Source organism: Macaca fascicularis, chromosome 1, assembly GCF_037993035.2.
Source record: "Macaca fascicularis isolate 582-1 chromosome 1, T2T-MFA8v1.1".
NCBI classification, from domain to species: domain Eukaryota; kingdom Metazoa; phylum Chordata; class Mammalia; order Primates; family Cercopithecidae; genus Macaca; species Macaca fascicularis.
In genome coordinates, this window is record NC_088375.1 from 143,850,560 (window position 1) to 143,865,000 (window position 14,441).

The window sequence follows — 14,441 nt, forward strand, 5'->3', positions numbered from 1 at the left end:
TGGTGGAAGGGTTTCCACGTCGCTTCGCGTTCGTCTCCCGGAGAGAACAGATTGCACCCGGCGGGCGTTGAGGAGCGGAGGGAGGGGTCAGGGGAAAAGGAGGCCAGCGGGGCGGGGAGGGGCCGAGGGGCGGGGCCGGGGGCGGGGCAGCGTCGCCCGCGGCGGCTGCAGGTCCGCGGCTGGACGGTAGAGGCCTCCCTTCCGAGGAGGCGGCGCTGGGGCGGGCGCTGGGCTGCAGGCTGGGGCTCCGCTCCCCGGCGCGAGCCCGCGCGTGGTTCCTAGTGAAGTCCCCGCGCGGCTGGGCCCAGCGTGAGTATTCTCAGCCCACTGTCCTCCCCCTGCAGGCGGCAGCGCCCGTTTATTTGAGGTGAGAGTCTCCCTCGGGCAGAGGGTCCTGCTTGGGGCGGGGGTGCTCGCGTGCGCGGGGTCGCACCTCCTGCCCGAGGCTTCCCCTCAGCGGGGCTGCTCCGCAGGGCAGACGCGGTGACCCAGGGCGCTGCGTTTGCGCTCCTGGAGCTGGGGGTAGCGAGGCGTGGAGGCGCCGTGGCCCCTTTGGGGGCTTTGTGTGCACTTGGGGCTCGTGACTCGGATAGCTCTGGTTCCCACGCTGCAGTCGGGGAGGAGGCTAGTGGAGAGACCCAGTCTGGAGGGAGCTATGCCCGCCGCAAACCTCAGGAGAGGGCTTGGAGAGGGCTGGCCCGGCGAGACGGCGCAGCGAGGCGATGCCGAGGTCGCCCGGGGGTCGCAAGGGCAGCGGGTGACGCGCTGTGGAGCGCGGCGAGAACGACGGCCCCTGACCTCGGAGCGCTCAAGGCCACGCCGAGGTGGCTGGACCCTGCCCCTCCCCGCGGCCGGCCTGGGCCCCAGCCTGCCTCAGAGACGACCTCTCGCTTGGATTTCAGTTTCCAGCAAAAGTGTGTGCCGTTGTGTGGTGGTCGTGGAGGAGGGAGACCCAGGCGCCTGTCTATCGCTGGATGGGATTGGAATTTGAAGAAAAAATGTCCCTACTCCTGGTTGCGGATTCTTGCCTATCTGGCCGCCTCCAGTTCCGCCCACGAGACCTCCAGCTTTCATTCCCTTCCTAAATTAAAACCCGAGGACTGAGGCCCTTCACGCGTAGCGTAGCCCCATCCCTGGTGCCCAAAGCCGGCCCTCGCACGGCGGTTCTTAGCTTTTTAGTCTCTGTCACGCTAATACATGATGTCAGTCCAGGTCAGGGATGGTTCCATACAGGCGATTTTGACAGCAGTCATCATACCAAGCTATTAGGAAGTGTGATGTCAGTGCGTTCTGGAAGGACAGATAATATATAAACCAGTTCTTGACACGGTATCTCACAAGGAAACATCTGAGGCCATCAGTAAAAGAGGCATTTTAATTCACACACTAAAAATATTTGTGTTTAGTTAACATCGTGCAAATGTTGAAAGAAGTATTTATCATTTTGTAGGTATTTATCAATGTACTCAAAAAAGTCCCTATAGGAAGGAGGAGGTTTTGTCTTATTTCCATTCTGTCATAAACTGAGGAACAGAGATGTTATGTAACCAAGTAGTCTAAGTAAGTTAGTGAGAGAGCTCTATTTATGAGACCAAACATTTTATAAAACTGGAATAATTGGAAAAATCAAGTCCAAATTTAAGCAGATGCTTTAGGCTTAACATTATATGATAGCCAGAAGTTGTATTTACATGGACCAAATACTTTGGGAGGCTAATCTGTGGGAGTTAATTGAACTCCGTATGTGGCCCAAGATACAATTTTCTTTTCCTCCATCCATCCATTCAATAAGTATTTGTTCATTATCTATTATAGGCCCTCCATTTCACTTTGCCATTGAACATGATCCCTATGGACATTTAATAAGTAATTGTTGAAATATAACTAAAATATGTATATTTTCTCCTGGCTCCAAGAAACTCAAGGAACATTATTATGAAAGAGTTAAAAACTGTAGACTTTCTTTGATACAAATGCAAAATTGTATTGATTACCTTTAAGTAGAAAGTCAAGGGAAAAAAATAAATTAAGAATCAGAAAGCTTTCTCCAGATTGTGCCATATTCACTGTACCAGCAGTACCATGGTTTTGTTTTTTTTGTTTTCTCCTTTAAAACTCATTAAGCAAAGTTTAAAGGACATACATGATTGAAGGGGATATTCTTTTAATCACTTTAGAATGCAAAATAATCCTGAAAAGGTCTTGATCCTTATTTGGTATAATTTGGTATACTGGACAGGCTGGTTTCATTTGAGTTGAAAGCACGATATTTCTAGTTAAAATCAAGACCACATACAGTACTTTTTTTTCCCCCAATCTTAAGTCAGAATTGTCTACAATTAAGTAAACAAAATGCATCCCAAGTAGTCATACATACACCTGGTTAAAATTAATTGGTTTAATAAAAATATAAAAACATATTCAATATGTTTATCTCAGTTATAGTTTTCATTTTTCTTGGATAATGCTTGAAATCATTCAAAACAATATCTAGATCCTTAAATATTAAAACATTTTGTGTGAAATCTGCAAGATGCATCTAAAGGATGTACCATTTTTTGAAGTACAATATGTTAGGAATAATTTTGTCCCTAACTCTCAGCTAGAGGGCTGAAACTGTATAACCAAGATCTAACTAATGTCTGCGTGTTAACAACTACACCTGAACTTACACAAACATTTTAGTGTGTTATCTATCAAGTCATCTTGGAAGGCTGTCACTTATTGTGTGGGTGCTTCCATTGCTGCCATTGCTCAAAACGTTTCTGGAGCTCTTTATTGGGCACTGCTTTCAAAACCCACAGCACATCTGGTTTAAGAGCCTGGGAGGTGGCAAGCCGACTTCCTTTAGATCCTTCAGTACCCTGAAGAATAAGGTGGGTGGTCAAGTCAGGATAATTTAATTTGGGGTCCAAACAAGCTGAAAGAAAATTAGATGACTTCCCTCAATGACTTTTTAACTATTTCTAAAGTCATCGTACTAACATATGGTAGCACCACTGGAATAAGAGTAGCTGCCAAAGGACAGCCTTAAGAAAAGTGCTACACATTATCTTTGATTGTCAATGAATTACTGACTTAACAATCATATACATGTATAGTCTATTGGTATGCATGATGAAGAGATATTACATCAAAAAGTTATATTGTCAAGAGTTTGGTTGGTTGATTCTAAATTTTTTGAGTGCATAATTTTGGTATGATTTAAAAAGCTAGGTTCTAGAATATGGAATTGGGTGGGAAACAGTCAAGATGTCATGGCTACAATTAGGGTTGTCCTATATAATTCCAGAGGATTGGCATTACATATTCCTTGAAATATTAAAGAATCATACTCATATAAGAAATCAAACCTAACTTGTATTCTATTTGGTGAGCAAGGCTTTGACTATTACAAAAAACTTCACCTTCTCTTAGCCTATGGGTGAGGTCTAACCTGTGAGGTAAAACACTTGTCATTTTTAGTAGTCGATTATAAATACAGACTCAAAAGCATATATGTAGTGGAACCACCATATTGTTTTAAGTTAATAATATTCTACCTGCTATACAAAATACAGAATCATGAAACTCCTAGCCCAGTGAATTAAGCTCTTATTATAATATTCAAGGCCAGAATTTGGGAGATGGTATAGAAAGTCATCCAAGGAAAAGAGAGGGATGGGGGAGAAAGAGGTTAGTCATGGGGCTTTTAAATTATAATTAGTTGTATTCATCTGAGGGAACAACTTGCCATTGCTTTCCAAAAACCAGCAAACAATTTAAAATTGGAGGAAATAATTCAAATTCAACTCCAGCTGAGACTATACGGAAAACCAAGAAAAGCAGAAAGAATGTAATTAGCTGAGTAGGAATTTTCCTAACAGTTCAAGTCTAATACCTTTAGTATTATATAGAGGGCCAAGGGATCATTAGTGATTAGCAAGAATCCAGACCATAATGATCAGGAGAGATCAAGGTCAATGGACAAAGATGAAAGAGCTTTCCTGCTTAAACCCAATGTTGCAAATGCTGATGCTCTCACATAGGGAAGGTCAGCCAGCAGACAAAGAAATAGGGCAGCAGTCCCAAAGCAACAAGTAGAGTCATTCCTCTCTTTCACTCCAGAATTAGATTGCATATGGAGATTAACCAAGATTGAGCTGAGACAAAAAGAATATCATTCTTTCAGCCAGGTATAAAGTCTGGAACTGAGTCCTGTTTCTACTTTGATGAACTTGGGTATTGTCCAGACATTGGGGAAGGGAAAACCTGCTGGGCCCTGGATACCAGCATTATACACCTAATTAAAAAGGTCAGTGAACAAGGTGGACAGACCTAATTCTAGATCTTTTCTGGGGAAAGACACTGGACTGCTTGTCCATTAGGTAGACAGAATGACTCTTAAAATGTATGTTAGGTGCCGGGTGTGGTGGCTCATGCCTGTAATCCCAGCACTTTGGGAGGCCAACACAGGTGGATCACCTAAAGTCGGGAGTTTCAGACCAGCCTGGCCAACATGGTAAAACCCCATCTCTACTAAAAATACAAAAATTAGCTGGACATGGTGACACACATCTGTCATCCCAGCTACTCGCGAGGCTGAGGCAGGAGAATCACTTGAATCCGGGAGGTTGAGGTTGCAGTGAGCTGAGACTGTGCCACTGCACTCCACTCTGGGCGACAGAGTGAGACTCCATCTAAAAAACAAAGAAAAAAATAAAATTAGGGGTATAAGGGAGTATAAGTTATTTGGCAAACTGTCCATAAATAGTAACTGTGGAAAAAGAAGTAACAGTGATTTTAGCCTTCCTTTTGAAATGGGTAGCCTAACCATCATGACTACCCATCTTTTTTTTTTTTTTTTTTTTTTTTTTAAGATAGGGTCTCACTCTGTCACCCAGGCTGGAAGTGCTGCAGTGGCGTGATCTCAGCTCCCTGCAACCTCCACCTCCCAGACTCAAGTCATCCTCCTACCTTGGCCCCCAAGTAATTGGAACCTCAGCCGTGTGCCACCACGCCTGGCTAATTTTTTGTATTTTTGGTAGAGACAGGGTTTTGCCATGTTGCCCAGGCTGTTCTTGAACTCCTGAGCTCGAGCAATACTCCTGTCTCAGCCTCCCAAAGTGCTGGGATCACAGACATGAACCACTGTGCCCAGCCATGACTGCCCATCTTCTATTGATTTAAGAGTTCATCCAAATATTTTAAAATCTGAGTCTAAATATTAAATTTTGTGTATAGTATTTATTGCTTCAGGAGTGGGGAGAGGGCTGTTTTCAGTGTGGTCCAGGTAGTTGTGATAGAAGCCTGGTGGGTATAGTTAGAAGTCCATCTCTTTCATAGAGGTTCCTGTCATTAGATTCCAAAATTCACGTGTCAATCCAGAGTACAGAAAAGGTAGAGAATTGCCATGATAATTGAGAAGTGGTAGAAAGAGTCCTGGACCGGGAGTGGGAACTAGGTTTATCAGTCCCAATTATGTTTCTTGAGGCAAATTTTAGTTTTTGTCATAGGCAAAATGTATATAATAGTAATATCTACTAGTCTACTTTGCAGGGTAGTTTGTACCTCATCTGAGGTAAAGTAAATGAAACACTTGCTGTGCACGTGCAGGATTTTCTGTGCTACAATGCAGGTTTTATAGGTAAAGATAATGCTTGTAGCCCTGGAGTTGTCCAAATATATGAACCAAAATATAAAGATAGAAACCCACCCGTGGGAACTTGGGAGAAGAGAATAGTTTTAGCATGGATACTAGAGACAAATAGATAATATAGTGATTACTCCTCCTTTTTCAGATTCATAGGAAGTACCCTGTTGCCATTGCAAGAGATTTTGGTTTTAGTTTCCTGAAGACCTGTTGTGTATAAAGTAACCTTAAGATAGCCCCCTTTATACTATCCAGCTCAGTTCTGCAGCAGTGGCACTGAAAGGACAATCTTTCCTTGTGGAGAAAATTGACCAGACTCCTAGGCCTTGATTATTGTACTCCCAATGGTCCTTCTTTTCATAGAGATTTCATTAATCCCCATTGCCATGTTCATGCCTTAAAGGAGAAGAAGGAGCTGACTTGAGTTCTGCAGACTGGCTTAATCGGTCAGTTATGAACATTTTTTAAAAAACAATTATTCTTCTTCCCATAGTAGCAATTCATTTCTCTTGCAGACATAGCAGGACCCCACCTCCCTGGACCCTGCAGACCATTAAAACAAAAATTAACAGTTTAATTTTCTCTTTCTTTCCTCTGTGTATTTAAAAGGTACAGAGGATTAAGGGGGAAAGGCAGTTTGCCTCCCTACCTTACAGAAACCCTTGTATAGATATAGACAGCATCATTGGCTCCCAACAACATGAAGCATGGCTCCTAGAGAGGAGGGGAAAGTGGATGTGGGTGTCCTCAGGTAGGTATATACTCATCCTTTCTTCTGTTGAGTTGCCGGATTTCACCTCATGAAAAGTGAAAACAATGTCCCTTCTCTGAAGTCATGTTAGAGGGATGTTTTCCGGAGGCTTGTTGAGTATCCTCCATACAGGGATGCTTCGTAAGTTCACATTGTGTGAGGCACCATGTATGTGAGCCAGGACAGTACAGTGACAAAGGAAAAGAGGCATTTGATTCAGGCAGTATGTGTTTGAATATCTGATCTGCTTACCAGCTTAGTGTGTTGGGCAAATTTTTTCATTTCTCTGAGTCTCAGTTTCTTTATCTGTGAAATGGCAGTATTAATAGTGCTCACTTCTAAGGATTAGTGTGCACGAGGTAAGTGTATGACAAATGGGAGTTGTAATATTAGGCTCCGGGGAGTCGGGGAGGAATATAAAGAAATATAAGGCAAAAATATAAAGAAATATAAGGCAAATGCCCATCTTCAAGGAGCTTTCAGTTTGGTTGGAAGGGACTGAATAAAAATAAAACTGACAATACAAGGCAGAAAATGGGAGCACCAAGTGAGTGCTGCAGATGATAAATTCAGCAGTCTGCCAAGGACTAGGATGATGGTTGAAAGGTTTCAGGACAGAGGTGGGAGTTACTCTCTGAATTTGCAGACTGGACAGGAGTCAGATATATAGAGTGAAATTGAGAAATCATCCCAGATGGCAAGAGGAAGGAGGGATCAGAACACACAGCACACGCACAGCAGGGGTGAAGGTATGCCGGAGTGGAAAGTATACCAGCTTTTGAGCCAGATGTAAGAATCCTCGTGCTGCTGTGAGACCTTAGTTGGACAAGTACCTTAACTTCTTTAGCCTTCTACAGCCTTAAAATGGGTATAATTATACCCATCTCTTAAATTCAAGGGATTAAATAAGATAATATTTGTAATGCCTAACATGGTGCCTGGCATCTTCAGTAAAATAAAGACAATTCACGTGATGTTTTCAGGGGACAAAGAGAGAGCTGTCTGCCTGAAGAGCTGTCTGGCCTTGTGTAGGCTAGTAGTGGAAAACACACCAGGAACAGCTAATTAATACTATGGGGAGGGTAGGAAGCAGGCTTGAAAGTCAATTTAAGAGGCTGGGGCTGGCCGGGCGCGGTGGCTCACGCCTGTAATCCCAGCACTTTGGGAGGATGAGGTGGGCGGATAACCTGAAGTCAGGAGTTCAAGACCTCAGCCTCAACATGGAGAAACCCCGTCTCTGCTAAAAATACAAAGTTAGCCGGGCGTGGTGGTGCATGCCTGTTAATCCCAGCTACTTGGGAGGCTGAGGCAGGAGAATTGCTTGAACCTGGGAGGCAGAGGTTGCAATAAGCCAAGATCGCGCCATTGCACTCCATCCTGGGCAACAAGAGCGAAACTCTGTCTCAAAAAAAAAAAAAAAAAAAAGAGAAAAAAGAAGAAGCTGGGGCTGTTATAGGCAATCAGAACTACCAAGTCAAAGTAGGGGTTTAGGATAGTTAATCTTAAGGCACTCTGAAAGCTGTATTGGAGGAAGGAAGAAACTTACTCCTTTATGTGTAAAGTGATCAGAGTCTAGATTAGGATAATAGAAGGGTTAGTAGACCTGGTTGATGTGGTCTTTTTAAAGTTACATTCATAAAAGCAGTTTAGGGCTCAGCAGTGGGGAGTAGGGGGGAGCTTTGTTGTTTGTTTTGTTTGTAGACTCCTAATATTTAGGACAATTATTAATTGTCCACAATAAAACTAGGATAGACTCACAATTTTGGAAAAGGAGTTCACTCAGTATCCAGGGACAATAAAAGGTGAGAAGTAACTCTGATGCTAAATAAACCCTATAATTTGCTTCAGCTTATAAAATAGCCCCTTTTAAAAGCCCCTTCCCACTTCCTATTTATTAATACAAATCGAGTGTCTTCCAACCACTAATTTTCAGGAAGACACAAGTACAGATCATTTATCGCTGTACAGAGTTTGCAGTTAGGATTGCAATACCAAGAGGGGTTGGGGCAAGGGGCAAGGATGCTGCCAGCAAAATAGTAATGTTGATGATTTTATTTATTTGGTAATAATGAAATTCTGTTCTCTCCTGGGGTTTAGAAGTGATTTAGTTAAAAAACAAACCTAGGAAATAGTTTTAGATACTAGGAATTAATGTATAAAGTCTCACATTTTCCACCTTTCTCTTTTTCTGTCTTTAGTAGTTTTGTAATGGGAGAATACATGGTAGATAATTGTATTTTAAGGAAAATCACACTGATTATGTATATGGACACTGGTTTTTAAAACGTTCGGAAATCCTAACTGTGGTAAGCCTTAAACATATTAAATAGGAAAGGATAACTGACCTACCTCTGATTTCCTGAACTTTGCTGTTCTTTTATTTGGCTGCAAGGGCAACATCCTGCCAATAGCTCTGGGGTGCCTGAATAGTGCATTGCTTCCCTTGGAAGGAAGATGTACATGAAAGAATTTTGTGTGCAGTGGTTGACAAACACAGAAAGAAGATAAGTGACTAAGAAAAAGGTAGGCCCTGTAAGGTTAGAGGAAAAGCCAGCTGGCTTAGTCCTAGTGCTTCGAGCAGGAGGAGCAAGGAGTGTTCATTTCATTTCTCGTCTCCTGAGTTTATTTAAATCATCTGCTGGGGTAGGGGAAGGAAAGAAAGCATGATGTATGAGGCTGATTAAGATGCAAACATGCAGATTATATCAGGCTACTTACAGTCCTTTTCATTCCAGCCTAGAAAGAGAAGACTGTATAAGAAACCTGATCGAAGGGAAGGGAGAGGAGAAAGCAAAGACATCTCTTCACTTTTTAATGGAAGAGTTCATGGATATCTATTGGTTTTGGGTTTCTGGTATCCATGCCACCCTAACAGATCATCCAGACTAGCCCCTGGCTGAAAGCCTGGCCAGGGGGTTTGGACCAGGGGCAGATGCCATTGGGAAGAGGGTCTTCAGGGACTGCTGGCATTAATTTTGCTAAAGAGACCTCATCAGAGACCAAGCCTCCTCTTGCCTACAGGTGGTGGGCCTTGGAGAGGGCCTCCATGGAGATTTCAGCCTTACCCCCTTCTCCAACCTCTCTGCCTTCTGCTTTTGCATTGGGACCTCTCTTTCTCTCTTCCCCCTTTTTTCAATTAAATGAATTAATTACCAGGCGTTTAACTTTTTGCCAGACTCTTTTATTATGCCCAGAGTTGTTGCTGAGTGGCAAAGGGAAGTAATAACATTCACAGTGAGGGGCAAATCCTGTTAATGAACAAATTAAAGTTCAAACAGTGATTCAAGTTCACAACCTCTCTGTGGCTCTTCTCTTTTTAATAAGAGTTATACATGTTACTTTCCTCGCTCTTTTCTCCCTTTTATTACTTTTTAAGCTTTTCATCAACACTGCTGGGGCATATTTGAGGCTCCCAACCTTTCAGCCCTGACAAGGACTCGAGCAGTTATAATCCTGTCTTAATTTGGCAACTTTTGTAAAACACATAAAGGGCCCAGGGTCACCTTTGGTCGCCAAGGCCCCGGGTGACCCTATAGCTTCCACCTCCTGCCAGGGCTGCATGGGCCACTCTTCTCAGTATTCATGCCCCTCTGGCAGTCAGGAACAGAAGATTCACCTTCCCGCCCCGACACCGCCAGGCAGAACCTGTCCACAAGTGAAGTGCTCGATCCCTTTCTTCTCTCGGTCCCCTCTCCAACAGTCCTTTCTATCCAGCAGCTCTGTGGGGGCAAAGGGCCGCTATGGGGAGGGAGGAGCCTACGGACTAAAAGCTGGAAACCTTTATGGGGAAATGGAGTTGAGGTGGGACGGATGCCCGACCCCCTCTCCACTACCACTACCGAATGCTGCTCGCCTCGCTGAGGTCGCCTCACTACCCTGTTCCAAGTGCAGGAGGCCCATTCCTCCTTAGGACCTTGACTTGAGCAGAGCCTAGGCCTGGCGGGAAGAGCCCAGGAGGGGTCCGGTCCCCGCCTACTTCTCTCCCCTCTCTCTGTCTTTTTTTTTTTTTTTGTACTGTGGATTGCGTGGGGGTCTTTTCCACCTCCGCGCCGGCTTCTCACCACCATCCCCCGAGCATGACTAGATATCATCACCATGACAACTGCAATCTATGAGCATACACATAATAGAGATGAAATAGACAAAAGATTAGCATGCCATGAAAAGTACAATAAGTTTCTTATTTAGCATTTAGATAACTGTCTTTCCTTCGGAGCAAGCTTCAAAGTTGAAGCCAGTTTAGACCAAGAGGATTAATTCTTTCTCCCGCATGCTTCATTGAATCTCTCATTACCAAACTTTGTCTGTATTGATGTAAGATTTGATTGAAGATTAGAGCATTTAGCAAATCTTGCTTTTCTGCATGTATCAGGTCCTTTCAAGCACGGATCTCGGTGCCCAGTGGTCAATACCCTTACTTTTATCCAGTGTCTGCTTCATTTAAACTTAATCAACTCCATCAATGAACTGGAACAGGGAAACGTCCCTGCGGTAAGAATGTTGTGCTTTTGTGGGATAATTCTTTGCTCTTTCCCGATCTGTTGGCGTTAAACCTAAAATTGCACTATGATGAACTTTTTTTTTTTTAATCAATATGATAATGACAATTGGGTCTGAAAGCTCTGGGAGGACTTGGAGTAGAGTGGGATCTGGCCCCCATTACCAAAATAACTTCTTGTTCTGCAATAGTCGGACTCCTTTTGTGTGGCTTTAATACCTTTTCTTCCCTGACATTGAATATTGCTCAAGCTGGAAAATGATGCATCTTTGTAGGGAAGGCTCGTATGTCACAGCCAGAAAGTGAAGCAGACCGATTGGTTGTGTGAATTATCTGACTTGCTGCAGTGAATTATTTGCACTGTTTCCCTACCTAGTCAACAAGTTCCTGAGGTATAGTAGAGATCAATCAAAACTGACAGCCCGCGTGTGAAGGCTTTACTGTGTAAATCTGGCGCACTCATCCTGGCCATGCCGGCCCTGGCATCTGTATATCATTTTTATACTGCTACCAGTAGAGCAATTTCAAAAGTATTTGCAAGGAAAATGCGTGTCCCCATCTGTTCCTGGAAGCATAAATGTGCCACCTTCAGAGGGTTTTCACTGGTAATCATATCTTTAATGATCAACAGACTAGTGATATATACCTTTCCATAAAATGGGGTTTTCTTCACTTTATTGTGATTGGCTAGAATAAATAGCTTTTCCATATGTTAGGGAGATAAAATATAAGATTAGCAGAGGTCGTTTGTTGGATAGTAAACAAAAGAAACAATTCATTCCAAATAATCTTTGAAAAGAAGCAACGACAAAATTAAGTTGTAATCACAGAGTATCTGAGGCCCCAACATCAGAAAACAGACCTCATTCCTCCTTGGAAAAGGAGCCGTTTAAGAGCAGAAACTCAAGAATCTTCTAGGGGACTCTGGTGACTTATTCCTAGAGTCAGAGGGAGGGACAGGATATGGAAGGAGAGGCTGGAATAATACTTGTTTGTTCAACTTCTGTTGTAGGATTATATTTCCTTTCTCTTGTCTCAGGTGGTATTTGGCCACCTCCACTGCAGCACCCTGGGTAAATTGGTAGGTGATGTGTTCAGAAAGCAGGAAAATGCCACTCTACTGAATTTCTCTTCAGGCCTTTCAAGGAGATGGGGATTGTTCACATACTTTAAAATAAAGGTTAACTTCACCTAGCCAGAGATTTCTCTTTTCCCGTAGAAAAAGATGTCGGAGGGTGGGGCAAAGTTCCCAGGTTTACGTGAAATTCCAAAACCTAGGGAAAGGGGCCTCAAGAAAATAGCCAAAACTTGCTGGAGAAACCCCAGGAAATGTTCTTAGTCATCGAATTCCACCTGTATAGGTAACAGTCTGCAGATACAATCAGGCCCTGACCACTATCCTTCCTCCTCCCACACACCCATGCTCAGCGCCAAGTTTCCTTTTTCTCAGATGCAGCCACTTTCAGTTTGCTGAGCCATCTGTTTTATTTTTTTTGACAGGGTCTTGCTCTGTCACCCAGGCTGGAGTGCAGTGGCTCTCCACTGTGCGTGATCTCAGCGCACTGCAACCTCCAACTCCCGGGTTCAAGTGATTCTCATGCCTCAGCCTCCTGAGCAGCTGGGATTATAGGTGCCTGCCACAACACTGGGCTAATTTTTTTTTTTTTTTTTGTATTTTTAATAGAGACCAGGTTTCACCATGTTGGTCAGACTGTTCTCAAACTCCTGACCTCAAGTGATCTGCCCACCTCAGCCTCCCAAAGTGCTGGGATTACGGACGTGAGCCATCGCGCCCAGCCTGCTGAGCCATCTTGGCGAAATTTGGAAGCTTCTCCTTCAAGATTCTGGGCCCAGAGGTTTGGAGGCAGTGACTGCCTGCTTAGGAGACTACAATTCTATTTTGTCTTCAGGGTTCAGACAGAACTCCCCATTCCACAAAGGATTGATATTAGTTGCAGGTCACCAGAATCTGAATGATGCCCTCAGCCTTTGTGCTCTCCAGAAAATAGGTGTGAGCTATGAGGACCTGCTCCCTGTGGTCAGGACTTGAGAAGGAATTGGGGGAGGTTCTCTTTAAATACTGGGAACAGACTCTGGTTCTGCATTCTTTCCTGTTATCTCTTGTTATGTATATGTTATATATTTATGATCTCCCCACCCCCTCATCCCCACTACTTCCACCCTTATTCCACAGAATTCTTTGCTGTACCCAAATGCCTACTGCTCTTCCTGCAGCAGGAGTGTGTAGCAGAAGTGTGTTAGTTTCAATGTGGGAAAGGTGGTCTGTAGGCAGATCCCAAGCAGAAAGTTTCCATTAGCATCTCAGATCAAATTTGTGTTTATTTCCTGGCCCTAGAGAGACTTGGGAAAAACTTTTAGGACAGCAGAAAAACAGCTCGCCCAAAGCCCATGGTGAGAAAAAAAAATGAGTAACTAAGTAAATACTTTTGTCTTCTTAATTTTAGAAACAGAATATATATATACACATACACATACACACACACATACATACACACTTTTTTTTTTTTTTTTTTTTTTTTTTGAGATGGAGTTTCGCTCTTGTTGTCCAGGCTGGAGTGCAATGGCACAATCTCGGCTCACTGCCACCTCCACCTCTTGGGTTCAAGTGATTCTCCTGCCTCAGCCTCCCGAGTAGCTGGGATTACAGGCATGCACCACCACGCTTGGCTAATTTTGTATTTTTAGCAGAGACGGGGTTTCACCTTGTTGACCAGGCTGGTCTCAAACTCCTGACCTCAGGTGATCCACCTGCCTCAGCCTCCCAAAGTGCTGGGATTACAGGCGTGAGCCACCATGCCCAGCCTAGAAACAGAATCTTACAGGCTGGGTTGCACATAGGCAGGTATAGACATATAAGTCTAGATTTACAAGTAGATCACACTGACCTGAAACCACATTTCCTGTAGTATGCAGTTAGACTAAAAGAAAGTCACATTTGTGTTTTCCACATTGTGATGTGATGCACTCCTGGTCTTCAGTGAATTCGCTTGCCACAAGGAAATTCTGGCATGTGTTGTATGTGAAATGTGATGTGTACTCAATTATAAAAATTGAGTTTCCTGATTTGTATGTCTTTAAATTTGATACACATTTTGTATTGAATTTCTATGTTAATTGTTTTCATAAAATGAAAAGAAGTAAAAACCTCACCAACTGGTTTTGTGTAGAAGAGGTAAATCTGTGACGTTTGCTTCTTCCCTTGTCCAGGAGGGTGAGGCTGTCACTACTACAGTTAGGACCGTTTTATACTCCGTGCTCTTTTGCTATGCTGGGGTTACTGTCTAACCCACAAGCCTCTGCCAGGAATGTTGCCATACACCCTGGAGTGGAAGACACCTGCGGAGCTCATCTGTGGGGCTCATGTTGGCTGAGGCTCTGAACTGCAGAATTGCAGGCATCCAAGGGAGTGCCCCAGGCACCCAGGTTTTCCTAAACCTTAGATCAGAGCCATTTGCAGCACAGAGTTGTGTGCTGTTTCAAAACCACAAACCCTGTATAGATGCCCCTCCATTGCAGAGGTGGACATCTTGGCAAATGTA

At 43.7% G+C, this 14,441-nt stretch overlaps 1 protein-coding gene and 1 long non-coding RNA gene across 4 annotated transcripts in view; both read left to right on the top strand.

Annotated features, from left to right (window-relative positions):
• The first annotated feature begins 203 nt into the window (after window positions 1-203).
• The window catches only part of LOC135964692 (uncharacterized), a 70,583-nt gene continuing 56,345 nt past the window's right edge, over window positions 204-14,441 (top strand). For all 3 annotated transcript variants that reach the window (XR_012417861.1, XR_012417859.1, XR_012417858.1), the window contains exon 1: window positions 204-367. This is a non-coding gene — a long non-coding RNA (uncharacterized lncRNA). The remainder of the gene's footprint in view (window positions 368-14,441) is intronic.
• LOC141409350 (uncharacterized) overlaps window positions 6,340-14,441 on the top strand; it is a 15,718-nt gene continuing 7,616 nt past the window's right edge. The window contains exons 1-2 of the mRNA XM_074028397.1: window positions 6,340-6,383; window positions 9,981-10,184. Coding sequence (XP_073884498.1) covers window positions 6,340-6,383; window positions 9,981-10,184 — 248 coding nt within the window. The remainder of the gene's footprint in view (window positions 6,384-9,980; window positions 10,185-14,441) is intronic.